This window comes from Podarcis muralis, chromosome 8 (genome assembly GCF_964188315.1).
Source record: "Podarcis muralis chromosome 8, rPodMur119.hap1.1, whole genome shotgun sequence".
Lineage (NCBI taxonomy): Eukaryota > Metazoa > Chordata > Lepidosauria > Squamata > Lacertidae > Podarcis > Podarcis muralis.
The window spans coordinates 49577976-49600512 of NC_135662.1; the positions used below are offsets into that span (position 1 = coordinate 49577976).

The 22537-nt window shown below is 42.0% G+C and overlaps 1 protein-coding gene across 2 annotated transcripts in view; it reads left to right on the forward strand.

The window, feature by feature from the left end:
- Nucleotides 1–22537, forward strand: part of GNAL (G protein subunit alpha L) — a 173045-nt gene that overhangs the window by 40508 nt on the left and 110000 nt on the right. Inside the window, exon 1 of one of the 2 annotated variants that reach the window (XM_028737377.2) lies at nt 11519–12486. The exons of the other annotated variant lie outside the window; for it this stretch is intronic. Within the exon in view, the coding sequence (XP_028593210.2) occupies nt 11889–12486 (598 nt within the window). The 5' untranslated portion in view covers nt 11519–11888. Of the gene's footprint in view, nt 1–11518; nt 12487–22537 lie in introns of those variants that run through there. 2 annotated transcript variants of the gene reach the window in all.

Sequence of the window (22537 nt, forward strand, 5' to 3'; positions counted from 1 at the left end):
GCTTCCACCCTATACCTACTCAGTAAGCCCCATTGAACCTTACTGAATAGACATGCATACATAGAAGGAACTGTAAGGAGCCTGCAAAGCCAGACTAAAAAAAGTTCCTATCAATGACAACCTATTTATACACTCACAGATTTAACTTGGGCACATCTTAGGACTGCTGAAGCCACCACTACTCAGCCAGTACCAAACTTCCAACACACTCAGTGATCACATCTGATTTATTTTCTAGTCTAATTAATTTAAACCTGGGGTCCTGAGCATAGCACCCATCAAAGCCACAACCCCTCCCAATTTTCATATTTTTAAAATATAAAATAGGGGTTTTTTTTTGTTTAGTTTGGTTGGAGGATTGCCTTGGGGGAGAGTTCCTGTCTTTTCTCGTTTGTGTTTGTTTGGGGTGCATGTAGGTGTTTGTTTGTCTGTTTTGGAGGGGGAATATCACCAGTTTTTCTTCTGTAGAAATGGGTATTTTTGTGATGCCCACTACAGTTTCTTAGATTTCCAAATACATCCCAAAAGGTTGGGGGCCGCTGATTTAAGCAGACAAGTCTATATTAGCAATTCTCTTATATGCATGCTGGAACTATCTGCCTCCATAAATTAAATCATTATGGGTACAGCTAATGGACTTTCAGACAATTTATTGGCTTAAAAAGTTTGAATCTGACATAATACAGTTCTCCTAAAACACGTAAAAATTCTGAAACCACTAAACTGATAGTCTGGTTAATTATTCAAACAGCAATCTAATTCTAGTCATAAATTAATGATAGCCCAACTGCCCTGCACTGACTAGATTCAGCGCCTCAACAAAACGGCATGTGTAATACAGTCCTATACAACAGATCTACTTATAAGTAAGCACCTTTAAGTTTAGTAGGGCATACCCGGGAGCAAGTGTAATAATAATAATAATAATAATAATTTATTATTTGTACCCCGCCCATCCGGCCGGGCCCCCCCAGCCACTCTGGGCGGCTTCCAACAAAGATAAAAAATACACTAAAATGTCACACATTAAAAACTTCCCTGAACAGGGCTGCCTTCAGATGTCTTCTGAATGTCAGGTAGTTGTTTATCGCTTTGACATCTGATGGGAGGGCGTTCCACAGGACGGGCGCCACTACCGAGAAGGCCCTCTGCCTGGTTCCCTGTAACTTGACCTCTCGTAGTGAGGGAACCGCCAGAAGGCCCTCGGAGCTGGACCTCAGTGTCCGGGCAGAACGATGGGGGTGGAGACGCTCCTTCATATAGAATTGAAGCCGTAAGGCTCAAGTGTAAATGGTAATTTGTATTTAAAAATGAATTTTATATTGTTGCAACCAGTCCTGAGAATTTATGGTGAGGGGCAGGTCAGAAATCAAAGCAATCATAATCACAGCCCTGTGAGGTAGACTAGGCTTTGTTAATATACATACATAGGCAGCAGTCCTTGCCAATAGATTGTGCAGGGCAGACGGCACCAATTCACATATGGTGTACTGGGTTCAGGAAATCTGCAAATTTAACAAAGAAAATAAAATTAAAAAATAAAGACAGTGAAGTGGAATAAAGAAAAATAGTACATAAATAATACTAGTAACAACAACAAAACAATCATCTGTACTCAATCTGAATGCAATAACCATCAGTGCATAGATAGATAGTTAGTTAGATAGATGATAGATAGATAGATAGATAGATAGATAGATAGACAGACAGACAGATGGATAGGGGCCTGCAGTGCAGTGTACAGAATACTAGGCCTTCTCAATGCACTTGTATGGCTTTTGTGTGTGGCTTTATTATTATGCCTGCAGAGCATTGTGAAAAATCACAGCCCATACCAAGGCAAGTCTATGTCATTCAGAAGAACATTTTTTTCTATCTAGGGCAGAAATTTGATTCAGTTCACATTTAAAAGCAAACCTACCTAATTCACACTTTACAAAACAACACAAGAACAGAAACAGCCATCCTTCAAAATTCATGTTTTTCCCAATTTTGGAATGCAATTCTCCAGTCATATAATGTGTACCAAAAAATCATATATTTGGGTGAAGTATGCATACCAATGTATACATTAGGAAAAACAGCATACAAAAATGCACTGCACAAACTAGTTAGGTGATGATTTAAGCTGAGTTGTTTCCAATTTGTACACTAGTCTGATAAATTGAAAATTGTGGGTTTAGATCACTGGTATGAAATTCTTCTCATAAACTGTAAATCCCATTCATTGGAGGTTACCTGGAGTGGAATTGTATGGTTAACAATTCAACTCAGTAGAAAAGGGCTTTAGGAAAAAATAGCTCCAATTCTCAGAAACTCGAACCCATAATTAGTTTTTATTAGCTCTTGAAAGGGAATTATTTAGTTATAAAAGTTCAGGTTCAAATGATGAAGGAAGTGGTCTAGTAATATTTTTAGTGAAGGGCAAGTATTATATAAACAAATGAGACTAATTCCCAGAAATTGTAAGACGCAGAGACAGAACAAATAGACAATTCACTGTGAGTTATAGACACTGTTTATTTGAAAGCGGAACCTCTGTTGCATCAGCAAGCAAACACGGCCTATTTTAATGGTTCAGTTTTAATGGAAGTGAGAGTAACACAGCTCGTTCAAGCAGTGATCTATGAAGTCATGTGAATTCAAGAACCTTATTTACTTTAAACTATGATGGGAAACATAGAAATGGTATACATCTGAACCCAAAGGCCTATTGTCTTGACTGTTAGCAAGAGCCTGTAAAAGTGTATGAGGTGTTGTAGGTGTGATTCCTTTTGTTCACAGGGCTTGCTACAGGATTAACAGGGACCTTCAGAAGGTGATAGCATGAGCTGCTTGGCCTTCCCTCAAGCACCAAGGTCTTCAAGCAGCCCCAGGGAAGACATGGAAGGCCTGTCTTTACATTTTCCACAAAGGCTGGGCCTGCCAGGCAGCAGCATGAAGTGATGTGCTTTTGGTGGCAGAATAGGTGAATAGTACAGTTATATTAGCTAGGGACCTGGGATAAGAGAGATCTGGGCTCTGCTGCAGACAGCAAAATATATTGGACCAATCTTACCTGCCTCAGGCCAGGGCCACTGATGTTCCTCAGAAACCAATGATGTGAGCTCCCTGGCCTAGACTTTGTTTCTTACATCCTCCTCCTGCAGGCACACCGATTTCCAAATAGCCCTGAGAGGTGGGAGACAGGCAGCCCCTAAAGTCACCTTAGTCCTCAGGGTCCTGAACAGCTTGGACACATGGTTACTCTTAGATTATTTCACATTAATACAACAAAAATTGAGTTGCAATCTAAAATGCCTTGCTTAAGAGTTAAATGTTGGAAAACAGATACTCTTGCAATCCTTAGCTGCTTTAATGAGAAATAATAGTTTCAAACACGAGACTTACATTTTGGTAAACGTGTGCTGATAATCTTACTGCTATAGCATACATTTTTAGATAGCTATTTTAAAACAGATGTTTACTTTACAGTAGAATGTAAATAACTGAAAGACATACATTTTGCACCAGCTTAAGCATTTGTTCTGTGCAGTAAGAATTTATTCTTTCCCATTTGAAAGCCAACAGTGCCACCTTTTGTTACTAAAGGCCTAGCACAACTACAACTCACCTTGAAAAATCAGGCTTGACATTCATTTACTAATGTGTAATTCTACAAGGATTTCCTTTGTGTCAGGAAATTTCCAAATGCTTTATTTTTCTATTTTTTTTAGGGGTTTCCTATTCTTTGTTGCTTGCAAGAGTCTTCTAGAAACTGGGAAATGCCATTTTAAAAATCAACAATAGAAACGTTATTGTAATATTTCTATTTCATATACAACAATACCTTAATTTTAGGTACCACTGTGGTGGTCAGATAAAATTTCTGAATAGAAAGCAATAAAGTAAAGAGAGGATGGCATGAAAAGTTCACAGTTAGCTTGAAATGCATCAACTTTAATACAACCTCAATTAATATAATACAGAATTACCTCAATGAGACTTAAGGAAAGATGACTGAAATACAGATGGAGAAAATCTCATGCGAATCCAGACTTACTTGAAATAACTTGAAGGCTTTTTCCATGGCAGTGATACTGATAAGGCACCATTGTATGAGCTATCATCCAGCTGAGCTACTCCAGGTGGTTTATGGGCTATAAAACGAAGGTCAGAGCTGCTTGAAGAAGGAATTAGCTACAGCTTCTGTGGCATGTTTGTTAAACATTGCACACATAAAATCACTTGCCTTCATCTTGATTTGGACACGACACACTAAATGCAGATTATGAGCTGGGCATGTCTTCAGACCAATGCTGTATTTTTAATGTAAGGCACAGTTGCTCACTTTGTAGCCCAGAACAAGAGAACAACAACACAGGAAAGTGAAAGTAACCTTGACAACAAACTAAGAGTAAAAACTTAGCTCCAACCCATACAGGGAGACAGTATTTTAACTCTATAATTTCCAATTACATACCACAAATTCATTCCTCAGAACGATGCATTCTGGGCAATGCAGTCTAGGAGAGTGCCTGCAAGGCAGATGCTTTGCCATTACAGCTAGCAAATCTTTAAACAAATTACAGTAGTTAAAAGTTTAAAATGGGTGCTCAGGAGAACCCTGCAGCGATCTGAACAAGTAGGAAGTGTGTGAGATTTGCCCTGGGCCATCCATCTCTTTGGGGACCTTCCTGGTGATAGTTCCAGTGAACCTTCTGCATTAGAACGTCAGCAGGGGTGCAAAAATCCTGTTTAATTTTGCTAGGACTCTCAACAGCTCTTGATATAACTGACTGCCTTACATTAACAACAACAACAACAACAACAACAACAACAACAGTTTTCATTATTGAATTTATATCCTTTCCTTCCTCCCAAAGCAGCCCAGGATTGCAAACACATCCAGAACAACAACAACAACAACAACAACAACAGTTTTCATTATTGAATTTATATCCTTTCCTTCCTCCCAAAGCAGCCCAGGATTGCAAACACATCCAGAACTTAAAAACAATCTAAAACAGTTAAATCATTCTAAAAACAGTTACAGTAAAAAATAAATAAATCTAAAAACAGTGGAACCTCTACTTACAACCATAATCCATTCTGGAGGTCCGGTCATAACTATAAATGTACTAGAAACACCCCCTAAAGCAGCAATTTAACACGGATTTTACTGTTTAACGAGACCATTGATCCATAAAATGAAGGCAATAATCAATGTACTGTACTATAAAATAAATAAGACAGTATTGTAGATGAAAAAAATTAACATTTTTTTTTCTTACGTGCACTGTGGGTGGGTGGGCTTACCTGGCTACAAGCTGGGGGTGGGGCATGGGTCAGTAAAGAGCTGATTCACTTCAGCCAGGGTCACTTTTTTTCCTTGCCTGGCCAGGTTCTTCTCTGGACTTCTTCAGGTTAGTTCCTCGGCAGGGTTTGGGGCTGCAGTGCGCCCTGCTGTGCCTCTTCCATAGCTTTGGGGTGGGATGGGGGCCCTCTCCCTGGCAGCAGAGGCCTCAGCACTGCTCCGCAGCCGGCAGGGTGAGCAGCTGCAAACCAGAGGCCTCTCCCCGGCAGTGGAGGCCCCAGTGTTGCTTTGCAGCTGGCCAGGCAAGCTCCGAGCTACTGGCAAGGCCTCTATTTATATCTAGAGGAAAGTTCATAAGTCAAAGTGCCTACTGAAGGTCGTAACTGGAATCATACGTAAGTAGAGCCGTACGTAAGTCGAGATTCCACTGTACACTTTCATGCAGTTTCATGCAGTGATCCACGAGTTGCAAGGAATAGTATTCTTCAACCACCAAATGCCTAGATAAACAAGAATGTTTTCAAATTCCTCCTAAAAGTTAATAATGGGTACTGGTAGACCTTAGCTGGGAGGACATCCCACAACTGGGGAACAACCACTGAAAAGGTCCTGTCACAGGTCAGCGCCAAGTGACCCCCAGTGGCAGCACAACCAACAAGGTCTCACCTGCTGAACACAGGGTTTCATATGGTTGTTATTTGGCTTTGTTAGGTGCCTGAGTCCCAAGCCATTTAGGTAACTACCGGTATGTATATGCTAGTACTTCTTGCCAACCTAGTACTTCCTAGTACTTCCTGCCAACCTATATGCTAGTACTTCCTGCCAACCTAGCAGTTCGAAAGCACCTCAAAGTGCAAGTAGATAAATAGGCGCTGCTCTGGTTCGCCAGAAGCAGCTTAGTCATGCTGGCCACATGACCCAGAAGCTGTACGCCAGCTCCCTCAGCCAATAAAGCGAGATGAGCGCCGCAACCCCAGAGTTGGCCACGACTGGACCTAATGGTCAGGGGTACCTTTACCTTTACATTTTATGCTAGTACTAGCACCTTGAGCATTCTGCACTAGTAGCAGCCTCAAGACCATCTTCAATGGCAATCCTACCTAGAGGACCTTTACAGTAGTCCAGTTGGGAGGTCACTGGAGCATCGACAACTGGTGCCAGGATATCCTGGCTCAGGAACAGCTGTGTTGTCGGACTATGGTGTGGAGTGCCATTTAAAACTGGTGCCATGAAGAGAGCAGTTTATGAAAAAATTCCCTCATATTCTTGGAATCTATGCAGTTAAGAGATTAGGCATGAGAGCAGTTTAAACAAAGGATTTAGGCAAGAATGCATTGCTTCAGGACAAGTTTCCTCTAAAATGCTTTTATGACTAATCTTCAAATTATTATTGGAGAGTTTAAAGAGCAGTTAGGGTATTCTGGGATCAGCTTCTGAAAATGATACTCTGGGGAAAATTGTGTGTTTTTATTCTCCTGAATCCCAGCCTAAGATACTATTCATACAAATTGCTGTGGCATGGATGGGTACCCATGCTACAGCAATAAAAAATTGTAACTGGTAATCACATAGATTGGGTGGATATGGTGACTTCTCATGCCATTTACCCCCAGGAAGCTACAACAGTTCATATTAATTAATTTTTAAAATCTTTTTTTCCCCCAATTCCAGCCTCAGAATACAATTCAGCATGGAATAAACATGTATTTCTTCTGCTATAGTCTTATTCAGAAGCTATTGCTCACACTGAGACCAATGGATAAATGGAGCACAGGGCTACATGAACTAGCCATGCCCCTGACTAGGTCCACCCCCTTTCTAGAGGGACATGTCTCTTCTTTTCTATCGATGTATTGATGTGCCAGCTCTCCCTGGGTGATAATGCTGGACATGCTGCCACCTGTAAATCCTCCCACCATGTCACAACACACTACACCCTGGAACCTTCCCCATTCTCCGGTGGAGAAGTGGCCTTCATAACTTCCCACTCTCTTCCACTGGGAACTGGAAGCCTCTGAGACTTCTGCTTCAACTGCAGAGCCAGATGCATCCAGAGGCGGAGGGGTGTTCCCATCAACCAGGTTCTACTCCATTGTGTCATCCCATTCATCTCTTTGCCATTCATCATCCTGCTCCCCAAGTGCCTCTACTCCTGGCGTTAATCAGAGTAAAGTTATACCTCAGGTTACATACGCTTCAGGTTGCGCGTTTTCGGGTTGCGCACCACGCCAAACCCGGAAGTACCGGAATGGGTTACTTCCGGGTTACGGCGCTCACGCATGCGCAGAAGCACTACTGCGGGTTGCAAACGTGCCTCCCGCACGGATCACGTTCACAACCCGAGCGTCCACTGTACTCTGAAGTAATCATTACATGCCCAGATGCCTGGGGGCAGAGCTTATTTAGTGAAGCCCTAATCACATGCTGATAAGTAGGGCTTATAGGTCTTCAGAAAAGTGTATCCACAATCTGACTGTGCTATCTTATTTGCCATAAAGGTGCTGGATTGTAGTCCTCCCCCCTTCACTGATTACATCATTAGACAGATCACTAAGACTGCATGCTTTTACTTGATGCTGGGTAAAGAGACAGACCAGGGCTTCTAGTAGTATACAGACACCATTCTGACCCAGATGGTTGCCGCCATCATTCCCAAGTGCCCTCTCCTACATGGCAGAACCCATGCAGATGCCTGATGTTCCAAGGTGGCAATGCAACAGCCCAGGGGACAGCTTGAGTGACAGTGGTGGACATGTTCAAATGAAGGAAGTCTAGAACCCATTTGAAAGCTTATTATTTGATGGTGATTTCTGCACTAAATCATATTTCTTTGCTACTGCTGTGTTTCAGATTGGTCACAGGAAAAAATAGAAAACAGAAGTCATAGCAAGGCATATGTACACACCATGAATCCAAGTGCAGATGGTGTTTTCGGTTAGCTGCAAACTACAGTGGTATCTCTAGTTGCAGACTTAATCCGTTTTGGGGTGCTTTTTGCACCCCGAAAAGTCTTCAAACACTTCTGGGTTTGCCGCATTTGTAAGCTGAAAGTCCGTAACAAGAGCAGAACGCAACACAAGGTATGACTGTATAGAGCATGGGTAGGCAACCTAAGGCCCGGGGGCCGGATGTAGCCCAATCGCCTTCTCAATCTGGCCCATGGATGGTCCAGGAATCAGTGTGTTTTTACATGAGTAGAACGTATCTTTTTATTTAAAATGAATCTCTGGGTTATTTGTGGGGCCTGCTGGTGTTTTTACATGAGTAGAATGTGTGCTGTTATTTAAAATGCATCTCTGGGTTATTTATGGGCATAGGAATTTGTTCATTTCCACCCCCCACCCCCCAAAAAAATACAGTCCGGCCTCCCACATGGTCTGAAGGACTGTGTTTCAGTCCACGGCTGAAAAAGGTTGCTGACCCCTGCTATAGAGCAAGACTATTGTCTAGCTACAGAACTAGAGCAATAGTCTTGTTTTTCTTTATTACTATTACCAACATCGATTTGCCAACTTAGATTTGGTTAAATGTCACATATGTATTTTGGAAAGGGTAAAATATTACTTATGCCCTTCATTATTTGTGTTGAAGTATTTTGTCAGTTCATAGAATCATAGAATCATAGAGTTGGAATAGACCACAAGGGCCATCGAGTCCAACCCCCTGCCAAGCAGGAAACACCATCAGAGCACTCCTGACATATGGTTGTCAAGCCTCTGCTTAAAGACCTCCAAAGAAAAGACTCCACCACACTCCTTGGCAGCAAATTCCACTGTCGAACAGCTCTTACTGTCAGCAAGTTCTTCCTAATGTTTAGGTGGAATCTTCTTTCTTGTAGTTTGGATCCATTGCTCCGTGTCCGCTTCTCTGGAGCAGCAGAAAACAACCTTTCTCCCTCCTCAGTTATCTCTTTCTCTTACATTTAGACCAATTATCATTAATTTCCTGTGCTGTCCCTCATTTTTCTGCCATTAACTGTTTCCTAATTTGAAGTGCATTGAACTATTGACCTTCATATGACTTAATTTGATTTCCACAATTGCATCCTGGAGAAAACTTAGCTGTGCCAATCTTCAGCAAATGATCAATTTGTGTAGAGTAAACATTCATTAATGCTTTATTATTTAGAATGTTCAAATGCATATTAGTATATTTTCTCTCTTACCTTGACAAAATGAAGTAGGGTTTTTATTTTTAGCTCGTGTATTTGGATTACTAAGAACTAGCTTTGTAGACTAGAGTCCACTTCATTAGATGCATTTAGTGCTATCCTGAGTTGCATCTTTGTGTGACTCTCTCTCTCTCTCTTAGAGGGAGGCAGATGTAAACACTGAGGTCAGAAGAAAATGAGATGCAGAAATGTACAGAGCCAGTGTGGTGTAGTGGTTAAGAGCGGTAGACTCGTAATCTGGTGAACCGGGTTCGCGTCTCCGTTCCTCCACATACAGCTGCTGGGTGATATTGAGCTAGTCACACTTCTTTGAAGTCTCTCAGCCTCACAGAGTGTTTGTTGTGGGGGAGGAAGGGAAAGGAGAATGTTAGCCACTTTCAGACTCCTTCGGGTAGTGATAAAGCGGGATATCAAATCCAAACTCTTCTTCTTCTTCTACAGACAGTGCTAATTCCATGAAAGGTGGCCATTCTCCAAAAGGCTTATGTTTGTAACACAGAGATCCTGGCATTTTTAAGTCAATTAACACATATACTGTACTGTTATGAAAATTATTTGCTTCAATTCAGTCCACAAGTAATAGCATTGAACTTTGTGATTATTGGTAATTTAGCAGTTTCATGTTTTCTCTTTGTTCCAGCTTGGTCACCTTCTTTTCGCATTACTTGGTCACATTACTTGGTCAGTAATAGAGTGTCCTGGGAGGATGAAATGTCCCCCCACTGGCTTTTTGGTGCTGCCATTTTTTAAATGTCAGATTTGTGTCCATTATTTCATGCAGAGGCTGTCATGTTTGTCCTTTGCAGAATGCAGAAGGGTATTGCTGGCAGGTGATGGCACACAACACATTGGAAGATGAGAAAATAAATGAACCCCTGATGTTGTGCATGACATTATTAGGTCCTGTAATTGTGTTGCCAGAGCAGATATGGGACAGAACTGGCATCTGAACCTGCCACAGGGTCTGGTCCAAGTTATGTGGCCTGTTGTTGCTGATGAATGTGTTTTAATTTGAGGGACTGTATGTTACTAAGTACAGGAATGTCACCCAAGGCCTGTAAGAGAGAAGTGTCGTGGTTTTAATTAGGAGCTGTCAGTGACGTGTTGTAGTCTCTCATGTCTTCTAGGTTTGTCATGTAGAACTGCACAAGTGCCTCCTATCTGTGAGTCCAGGTGATGATGTTTCTCAGGTAGAGGAATTTTGGGAACAGAATCTGGGAAAGTGTCAGCCATGAAGATGTTGGCATCCTTTAGAACCAATGGCATGCCATTGATCTGTCCTACCCAGAAAGAAAACTTGGTGTCAGCAAGTGATCTCTCCAAATAAATAAATAAATAGTGAGCTAGTGGGGGGGGGGGTCTGTAATGGTAGAATTGCATATTCTACCATTCTTTAATAGCAAATTGCATAGAAGATCCCAAGTGCTGCAAAACCTGCCTTCATGTCTGGCTATCCCACCACTATAACAAAGAGCATAATCAGCGGGTTTCATGGCATGCACTGAGAAATGTAGTGTCAGAAAAGTAGCTTTTACCATCTACTCTCATGTCTGTAGCTGGCACAGAGGCTGCTGGGTCTGTTGACCTCAGGTAATAAGTGCCACTTACTGAAGCCATTTAAATCTCAGATTCTTCTACACAATCAGAAGAGTGTGGTTTCAAAAAGGCCATTCTGTGCCAGACCTCTCCGTATGTGCACTCAACCACATCAGTGTATTTGCATTGCAATTGAGAGTGAGAATGTGCAGTAACTACTACCACGCCAGAGATGGCCAACAAAACAAAAAGATAGGCAACACAGTGCTGTGGAGGCTGATCACTTTCAGGGCGGTTATATGCTGTGGCAATAAACATCCAAGTGCTTTAATAGCTAGGGAGGGCCATTCAGCCTGTAAAAAGGGTTTGTAGTAAATGGCTATATTTGCGAAGGAGGAGGGACAGCCTGAGGAAAGGCAGGGTTGTCCCTGCCGGTGTCTCAAGGAGAGGGGTTTGCTTAGAGGGAACGAGGATTCTGCGTGTGTGTGTCCACACCACACACACACGTGTGTGTGCGTGCGCGCCTTGGCTCCCTTCCAGTCTTTCGGTAACCTCGAGCTGCGTGGCGGTGGGCTTGCGCTGGGGTATTTACGGTAAGGTAGCCACGGCGGCGGCGGCGGGTCCGTGTCAGGTGATCTGAGGCGAGTTGCCGCTGGCGCTGCCGCCCAAACGACGCCGCTTGCCCGGAGGAGGAGGAGGGCAGAGAAGCGAGGAAAATGCAACATGGCCCAGCAGCTGCAGCAGCGGCGGCGGGGCTGTGAGGAGGGGCTGCCTGGCGCGCCCTCCGCGGCCCTGACGCGCGGGGACCGCGGCGAGCGCTGAGAGCCGCTGCCTGCCGGACGCCTTCAGCCCGGACGCGCGCACAGCTCGTCGGTTCCGCGAGACATGGGGCTCTGCTACAGCCTGCGCCCGAGGCTCTTCGGCGACTCCGGAGGCGGCTCCATCTCCAGCGCCACCGCCGCCGCCACCACCACCACCTCGGAGACCGAGCAACAGCCGCCGCCGCCCACGGCGGAGCCCCTGGCCCGGCCGCAGCCGCCCCTGCCCGGAGCCCCGGCCGCCGGGGGAGGAGGACGAGGAAGGAGCGCGGGGAAAAGCGGCGGCGGCGGCAGTGGCAGCATCTGCAGCGGCGGGGAGGCGGAAGGCGGCAAGGCGCGCGCGGTGGAGCTGGACGGGCCGCTGCTGCTCCTGCAGAACGGAGCGGGCAACGGGGCGGCTCCCGCGGAGAAGGACAAGGGGCGGCAGCGGCAACGGGGGCCGTCGCCACCCCTCGCAGCTGCCACGGCGGCGGCGCCCCAGGCCAAGCCCGAGTCGGGCTCGGCGGCGAAGCAGCAGCCGCTGGCGCTGCAGAGACCTTGGGAGAAGCTGCGCCTGGAGGAGCGGGAGGCGGAGAAGGAGGCGAGGCGCGTGAGCAAGAGCATCGACCGAGCGCTCAAGGAGCAGAAAAGGGAATACAAGCAGACGCACCGCCTGCTGCTGCTGGGTACGTAGCGCCCCCGCCCTGCCTCCCCTCGGCGCGCAGGTTGGGCTGCGGCGGCCCCTAGGGGTGGCCCCGTGGGAGTAGCGGAGGGGGGTTGCCCCTGGCAGAGGGCGCTCTTCAGAAACCCAGGGGGGCCTGCCAAACCTCGAGCGTTCCTTCTCCTAGGAACTCTTTTCCCACCTCTTTATAAAAACATTTTTTCTCGGGTTTTGTACATCCCTCCTGAACTGATTTCTTGCATTTGTCCAATCCCTTTTACGTGTTTCTGTCCTCCCTCTGAATTCCCGACTCTCTCCTCCCTCTGCATCCCAGTTCCCCGTCTGTCCTCTCCTCCAAATGACCTAGCTTCGTCTCTTCTCTTCAGTTAGGAAAGTGGTACTATAATGTGGAAAAGGAGGTGTTGCTTCTGAGCAGGAGTGTAGAAATCATGATGTTTCTTTGCTTCTCGTTGTGCGCGTGCCTGCTGTATTGCTATAATAAAAAATAAAAGCACATTTGGGTTGGTGTTTCAAGACTGCGAACATGTTTGGCTGCTAATAAATAAAAAATGTTGCAGCTAGAATCTATTAATGAGGATGTTTCCTTTTTGCTACTGGACACAAGTGCTTCGGCCCTTTGGAGATGAGGTGGTATGATTTTATGACTCAGAGTGAGCCAATGGAAATGCAAGACAATAATGGACTAGGTAATTATGGAAAGATGAGGAATTTATGAACACTACATAGAAGGATTAAAGCTACAATTTATAGCCTCTGTATTTATAGCCCTAAAAGGCTGAAGAAGATTGGAAGAGAGTTTTGAGAATACATAGAGTTGGATTCTTCTACATCTTGTTCTTCAGATTTGCCCGTAGAATAAAAAGTATGTGTTAGAAACAGAGAGCAATACTCCAGCAGAGTTTAATAAAGGTACCTCTGGATAAGCATCAAGTTGTTGTGAAGCTAACTCTGGTAGCTCTAGCAAAAAGATCACTGTTCTATGCTGTGTATATAAAGTGAAAGTTTTTTTTCAGAACTGCAAAGAAACCTGACCTAAAGTTTAGCAGTAGACAAGACCTATATTTTGCAGAGAATTAACCTGATGGCATCAGAGTAGGCCTTGGCAGAAGGGGGTGTGGGTGGGAAAGACCCCATGTGAAGTGTCTGAATAATCAAATATTCTCGAATTGCAAAAGGTAAGTTCTTTTTCTGAATAATATCAAGCACTTGTTGCTGATTTCTAAATTAATAATTATTAGTTCTCTAGAGCCTCATTATAACTGCTGCGTTTACAGTGTTAATACTCTAGGGATAGTTAAGTGAAACATCTGATTTCCTTGAAGAAATAAATTATCTGGTTTATTCTTTTGAGTAGCAAATGGGTATTTGCATTCCTGAGGAATCCCAAAGTAAGATTAGAACTCCTTAATTTCTGTTACATATAGAATGGTATGTCTTACCATTGAATAGTAGCTAGATTGTACATTACTTTCTTCTGTTTATCCAGAATTGCATATAACCAGCAGATTTCCCCATAAACGTTAAGAAGGAAATAGATATGTTAAAAATACTTCAACTTGTAAATGTGCCAGAGGTGACTGCCAAAACAGGATCTGTTCTAAAAATAAAGCATAGGCTCTGTTATTGTCTGGAAGTTTGTAGTACACACAGTAGTACTCATTAGCTGGTAACCAGAAAAATCCGGACAGTCGGTCTCTGACTAGTAATAGTTTCAAAGTGTGATTCTTTAAGCACTTAACTTACACTGTGAAAGCCAAGCAAATTAAAAATTGAGATGGCTGCTCCACTGCTGCTTTGGAGAGTTGTGAAAGGGTATGTGATGCAGCCAATTATGTGGATGATGGATAAGTCAATAGAGCAGGTTTAGAATTAGCAACACAGCTGATTGATGGAAAGTAAGACTTTCTCCAAGCTTAGCAGCTAACTCCATAATATGGTCTATGCCCCAGTAGTAGTGTGTGTGGTGAAGTAGAGCAGCCTTCCTGACACCAGCTTCAATTACATGGTTGGGATGTGGCAGTGGCAATATTGGGGCTGTGCGGTTGCACAGGTGGGACCACAGGATTGGCCCTGCCCCATATAAACAACAGTGACACCCATGTCAGGAGGGCAGCTCCACCCCACCACATACACTACCACCACCATATCCAGTATGCGTCTTTAAATGTATGTTTCCAAGGAGAAAGAGCATATTGGACTGTCCTAATTAATTCTGGGATGGTGTTGGAAGGCTGCATTTAAGGATGGTAAGAACAGTGGCCTACCTGTCCATCCACATTGAATCCTTGTTTCACATGGAGACTGCCAAGGCAGCTGCATAAAAGCAAGAATAGTTGCCATTAGTGCAGTACTACTGATAGCTGCTTCTGCTGCCCCTGCCTGTCTTCTGGAAATGATGTTGCTATGGAGCAGCCACTTAGTGGGAGATAAGGGTGTAGATGGAAAAGGAATTGAATGTACCATTGGAATGTGGTGGAGAGCACTGCTTCTTCCCTGGTGGAAGAGGTGGGTGACACCACTTGAGTTTCTGCTGTTCAAGACCAGTGCTTCACCCTGCTTCAGCAATGGGTTGGGCCTGAGTCCTCTGGTAATCTTACTTGCTTTAGAGTCAGATTCTGCATGTTGACCAAGTAAGATAATGATACATATATGCAGTACAGTGGTACCTCGGGTTACATACGCTTCAGGTTACAGACACTTCAGGTTACAGACTCCGCTAAACCAGAAATAGTACCTCGGGTTAAGAACTTTGCTTCAGAATGAGAACAGAAATCGTGCTCCGGCGGCACGGCAGCAGTGGGAGGCCCCATTAGCTAAAGTGGTGCTTCGGGTTAAGAACAGTTTCAGGTTAAGAACGGATCTCCGGAACAAATTAAGTACGTAACCAGAAGTACCACTCTATATGTGATATTGTTTAGTGTGAATATTCTCCAAAATTCACCTTATTTTTCTTTTATGTGTGAGACACATTTTCTTTTACCAACCTTGTTAGAGTAACTGCTGTTGCTCCCTGAGGAATTACAATGGAATGGAATGTTGTGGCTAATCCATTTCTGATGTGGAAAATGTTTTTTGATAAGATAATGAGTTTGAACCAGTCTCTTAGTTGAACTAGTTACCACGTTATGCTTGGAAAATAATTTCCCTGATATCTGATTGGATGGTGCTTTCTTCTCATTTGACAATGTGTGGCAGGGTATAAATATCTTTGCTGCAGGCAGCTTAATTGGGATGCACCTACACTTTGTGGTGCATAATTACTGAGCATGTGTGGAAATGTCTTTGAGAGACAGTTGTGTGGCCCTATTCAAGTGGAAGGAGAAATGAACAAGATGACTTTCTGGTCATAATAATAATAAATATCTTGGTGTATATATATTATGGAATACCTGACATCTGGTCATGTTGGCATTCACATAATAATAATTTTATTAATTATACCCGTCCATCTGGCTGGGTTTCCCCACATGTGAATGTTGGCTTTCATGTATACTTTTGAGAATATTGGCAGACACTATGCCCCTAAAGTCAGGAAATACACATCTATTTTCAGACATGCACAAAATTAACCTGAAATGATCAGTAATCATTAGATACTGCACATTCACCAACACATATTTAGTTCAGTTGCATTTTTCCAAGCGAAGACTTTATTGGCTGCATTTCCCATGTACAGTTACCTAGGAATAAGGGACCTGCTTTTGAGATGAATGGGATTGTGCTGCAGGTCACTCACTCTGAGCTAAAATTTTCATATCTGTATTGATTTCTATAGGCAGCTCTTCTATCTGTCTCTGTGGGACATTCAAAAGTAGCTTCTCAGTATAGAGTGGGAAATGGCCTATGCCTCCCCCATTTCAGGGCTCCCTCCCTCCCTGCTTAGCAGTCAGTTATCATTCTGTGGCCACTAAGCATGCTCAATCCTTGTTGGGTTGTTTGGGGCTGGCTTCTGTTCCTCAAGGGTTTTTCTAAACAATTTTTGTACTTCTGCAAAACTTGGGGTTATCCTAACTTTGCTAATATCTCCTTCATAATATGTTACTGTTGTGGTTACATAAGTTATAACACACCAATAATTTAATTGGAAGCAGGCAACACTTATGTTGAAAAGACATGCAGTGTAAATAATATTTTACATTTTAGAAAGTAAAAGATATCTAGATGGCTAAACTGAGTTCCAGAGTATGAACTATCAAACAGCAGATTGGGTAGGAAAACAACTTACATGTTTACTGTTATTTACACATGTAAAGTAATGGCAGTTTTCATTGCTCTTTGGTCATGTGTATAGCTGGCAAGTATCATTACTGTTTGAATGATACTACCTCCCTTTATTGGATGCATTTGTAAACATTTCTGCCAGAGCTGGATCTTGTAAAATTTTAATTAACCTTTTCCACGCAGGGAGCCACTTTCTAAAGCTACCCTACAGTTGCCTTACAGAGATGTGTTACAGTATAGTTCATGGATAATTTCATCTCCTGAAATAGATACATTTAAATTGTTAGACAAAATATAGCATGAAATACATTTTATCTGTTTACTTGTTGCATATAATACATTACTATTTAAACAAATCATGTATAGATTTAAAATCTTTAAAAATAAAAATGAAAAAGGAATGTTTTAAGGCAGCAATTATACATATACTTTCTTGGGAGTAAGTCCCATTGAATTTAGTGGGACTTGTTTTTGGGTAGATATATTTAGGATTCCATGGCTGGGTAATTTTACACAGTATTGCTACAGTAAAAGTAACATTGTTTCTGACAAATGTAGAGATAGTAAAATGATTGTGTTAAGCACTCTCTTTTCCAACTAAAAGCCATTTTGCATTTTCTAATTACCGGTAACTTCCCATTCTACAAAGACATTTGAAAAACTGTTCATGGTAACTAAATTCTTCGATTTGGAAAGCCCTAGAATGTATTTATTTTGTGTGTTAAAATTGGCTTGTTGAGGAAAAAGCCTTTTAACAAACGGCCAAGCAAGTGTAAAAATTGTGTGTGTGTGTGTGTGTGTGTGTGTGTGTGTGTGTGTGTGTGTGTTTACATTAATTACAGCTTAGAGATAAGCAAAAGCCCTGAAAGGTAGTTTCAGTTGAAGAAGGGCAATGACCAGAATGAAATAAGTCTTATCATCTTGCATGTGTCCATGACTGGAATGCCATTAAGCTTGCAACCAGCCTACATTCACATGAAGGTGTCAAAGTTTTTGCATAGGCTGCTGACATTTCTGCATTTACAACATCATTTTTTGGATTTTATAAATTCCCTTGAAATTAATTCTCCTAATTCCTCTCCCCTTTCTGTTGACATTATCAAGAATATGTCCTATCCTTTGCAGTCTTTATATTTTAACCTGTATTCATTTGTGTGTCTTCTGGCATTTCTACATAGATGTCTTCAACCTTAGGTTCCACCCTCACTGTTCCATTTGCATCTCCCTGGCCTGCTTGTCTCTAGTAATTTTGCATTGAATGTGCTTTCATTTTCTACAGCACAGCTGGGAAAGCTCAGGCCCTGGAAGCTGAATGTGACATTCCAGACAATTTTCCTGGTCCTCAAGTCTCTTTCGAATCTAGGCTAAACCTGCTCCCAAACCATCCATCTCTCACTGGCCCTGCTTTGAACCCCCCATGAATGTGTCTTCCTGTCTGGAACTTTTATTTGAACTCTGATGATGTCTTTTGCTTGCCTGAATGGATGATGGAGAGGGGTGTGTGAGAAAGTAGCCTGCTGTGCAAAAGTACAGTTTTACATTCATTGCTCTACTAGCTTTAGTCTCTGGCCCCAACTACTGCTGAAATGTGGTCCCTGGAAGGTTGATGCTAAGGGAATGTGCCCTACCCCTGCTCTAAAGCTTCATCATGAAGGGAAAAGAGAGATCTATGGAACCGGGAGAGAATGAAAACCTGGTAAGGATAGTGGAAAGGAGCTGAAAGAGAATCCAGGAACAAAGACAACGGAAGAAACAAAGAAAAAATTCCTTCCAAGATGTTTTTTTCTTTTCTTTTGTGACTCTCCTGTCTGACATTCCTTTTGGGGATTGTGCATGCATGACCTGGTATTTTTATTGTGACTTTAGTCTGATGGATTATAGGTTATTGGATTTTATTTTATTGATTTATAACTAGTTTGAGGGACAGAGTGAAAATATAAACAATTTCTGGTACTTAGCTTGCCATGAACACAACATCACTGAAAATTTCCTTCTCTTCCCGATTTTCTTATCCAAATTTAATATGTTGCCTAATTGCTGCTTGTCCCTCAATAGTGTCTCTGGTTTTCATATCTTTCATTTGATACAATTAGGAGTCTAACCCACTTTGTGTTTTCCCTTCTGATGAAAAGTAAATGTTCTCTTCACTGCCCCGCCTGTATCATATATATTTCCTTGGTCAGTTATAAATTCTGCCCATCTTTCTGACATTTGGTTCTTCCACACTGGCCTGTTTCTCTGGAATTGCATTTCTGTAGCACTCACTTTTGCCAGAATGTCTGGATGATGTCATCATTATCCTACTGCTTTTTGAGTGTGTTTTGTTCTGTATTTTTCATACCAGATTTGTGAAAACCTTTTTGTAATAAAAATGTGATTGCATGAGTCTGTCTAATATAGACAGGCAGACCATTATTGAAACTTTAAGGGCTCCTAGCTGGTTCAGCCCATTTTATTGCTTCCTGGTGATGAGTGGATAGGAAATTAATGATGAATACCCTATTTTTGCATTATTATTAAAATGATAGAAAATCCATTATTAAGGCCTTCTCTTACAGGAACTGACCTTGGGTTAATTAAGAGATGCTATTTATTAGTAATCCTTTTTGTGTTCTGTTGTGTCATCCCATCCTACACTCATCATCAGGGACATGGGTGGTGCTGTAGTCTAAACCACTGAGAGTCTTGGGCTTGCTGAATGGATGGTTGGCAGTTTGAATCCATATGATGGGGTGAGCTCCCATTGCTCTGCCTGAGCTCCTGCCAACCTAGCAGTTCAAAAGCATACCAGTGCAAGTAGATAAATAGGTATCACTGTGGCGGGAAGGTAAACGGCATTTCCGTGTGATTTGGCTTCCGTCATGGTGTTCCATTGCACCAGAAGCAAGTTAGTAATGCTGGCCGCATGACCCAGAAAGCTGCCGGCTCCGTTGGCTTGAATGCGAGATGAGCACCATAGTCGCCTTTGATTGGACTTAACCGTACAGGGGTCCTTTTACCTTTACCTTACACTTATCCTGAACTGATAAAAAGGGAAGAACCTGTAAGGAAGAAACTTGAACTTTGCTTGCAACATTTGGGTCAATTTTGTAGGAGGTTCTTGACTATATATAGAAAGGATATTGCCGGGCAATGTGGTGTTGAACCTCCATCTTAATTTCACTTGCAATTAATTGTGGAAAACCAGTGTTTCAGCTTGACTAAAGGGCTCTACTGTTGAAGCCATCCTTGTCTCTTTTCTGTTTCATTCTTTATTATAGCTTTTTATTGTATTCATATTTGTATTCAAAAAGCTTTCCTTTTTAGAAGGAATGATTTTGCTCCTTCATATCATTCCTGCTTTGATCTCATTGTCTCAAATACAATTGTATTAATGGCCTTACAACACCTTGTAGCTCTACTTGATTCCTCATCTCTGCTCCTGTTCTGTCGCTGTCCCTTAATACAGGTTTGTTTGTGTGTTCCCATGCTTTTCCTTGTTAGTTCTTTAAACTGTAGTTGTTGTCAGCACCACACCTTTCTTTAGTGATATAGTCTATACACTTCCCACAAAGTGCTTTAATAAATTTGCCTGTTTTAAAACCTTTCTTGGTCATTAAATTACCAAGTGTTTTAGTTTTGTTAATGTAGTTTGTATTATTAGTTAGATCCTGATGGTGGCAGCAAATATTAAGAGAGGCAAAAGTAACTTTCTCTAGTCTAGATCATAACTAGATCATAACTGGACTCTAGATCATAACTAGAAAATGTTTAATGCATTTAAATTTATTTTCTGCCCTGTAACAGAGCCAATGTGGAGATTGTCTGTCTTTTGAGGCTCCAGGATAGTAGTTGATATTTGTAATAAAGCTAGGTTATTGAAGTTTAGTGCTCTCTTGGAATTTGAGCCAGTTAAACCATATCCATTGTTGGAGTGGCTTCATGTGAATTTTAGATGCCAGATTAAGTAACCATACTTTTAGAATAAAGAGTGTTTGATGTACTGAATAAACACAGTTCTCTGAACATAAGTATTTCCCACATAAGAGTAACAATGAAGAAACATGATCAAAGGCCAATTTTACCTTATTTCAAACTTTGGTCATCAGAAATCATCAATCACATAAATATTTGCTATATTGACTCAAATAATAAGATTCCCTTGCCAATATTCGGTGACAACTAAGTACCCTTCAAAATTCACCAAGTGACTTCTGGAATGTATCTGAATGGAATTCACATTGTTTTGACAAGAAATTCCATGGGTTCATTATGGAATGTTGTACAGTGTGTTCACCACTGCAAATTAATGTGCTTAAATTGATGATGGGCATTGGTTTTGTGCCCACCTTCCTGAAGTACAGCTGTGATGGGTCATCCTGCAGAAGAGCTTACTATTCTAGTTAAATCTAGTAAGACAGTTGGCTCATGGTTAATTAATTTTGGCAACTTCCACTTCATGTTAGTCGGAATAGGACCTGGACATCCTGCGCCACCGATTACTGTAAACTCCTATGTTCTGTCTACCTGAGCTCTAGGAGGCTCTCATGAGATCTCACGGGAATCTCCGAGAGCCTGCTTGAGACCTTTCCCCAGCCTGGTGCGCAAGGTGGACAGCTTAACAGCTGGGAAAACCTGGCACAGAAAGAGCTTTTAAGCTCTTCACCTTGCATGCATTTGATTCATGCAATTTTAGCTGGCCAGCCGCCAAGCATATAAAACTGTGCTTGTGCATGTTGCGAGTCAACTGTTGTCAGAAAAGGGATGCGTTACCACACAAAGAATTGATTGCTAAGAGGAGAAGGTTTAAATAGCACTCAAACTGTAGCACATAATTTATCTAGGTCATCCCTATGGAAAAGACAATTTGAATTGAAAATAGAAATATTAATTGTTCTGAGGATTATTTTGAAGTGATCTATGAAGCACATAAACTCTTTGTGACATTATGAGTATTAATTCTTTAGACCAGGGTTTCTCAAAGCTAGTTTAATTCTCATATGCACATGTATGTGCACCTATATGTGCCTGCACACATACCCCTCAGCTAGTGTTAGTTATGTCTGAGGGATGAGGCCAAGCAGTTTAAGAGATGAACTGCCATGATAGGAGGTTTCTTCAAGCTGACCAGGAGGGACAATTTTTGTGTAAAGCTACAGGTATGGCCACATTGGCAACCCTGTATCTGTCAAAAGAAGAGATGAGGCACATTTCTGCTTTTGTACACTCAACAGTATTACTTTATAATCTCACATGAAGATATCTGCTAATAAACTGGCTTCATAGCTAAGGGATTCATTGCTTTTACAAAAAACAGAACTGATGCCCTTAGGCAAAGTTTTATTCTTTGTATTTAAGATATTTAGGATTGTTGGCTTGACTTAAAATAAATTCATCTTTGATTTCTGGTGCTGCACTACTTAATGTTCATGCTGATGTATCTGCCTGATTTTATTAGAATTTCCTTACAACTCCATCATAGCATTAGGCTTTGTGATTTGCCAGAATAATCCTCATACATGTGCATTCCTATGCAACATGCTCTGGAATGCATCTCAGAATGGATAAAAATTGATAAAATTTTAATTGTTTAAAAAAATAATCAATTATACTTAGTATTTCTATTTACAAAACCATTCTGGTTTAAAATAAGAACTGATTTAATATAGAAAAATGTGTAAAAAGCCTGGTTAATATGCACACTTGTTCAGGAAATATGTTTCAAGAGAGATGATGATTTGAATCTACCCTGTTATGTATGCATTCTCTGCTGTGGCAGGAAGTGAGAGGAAGACTTATAAATTACTGTCTGTTGCTGTTACCAGAAATTGTTTGGTACATGACAGCTCAGCACT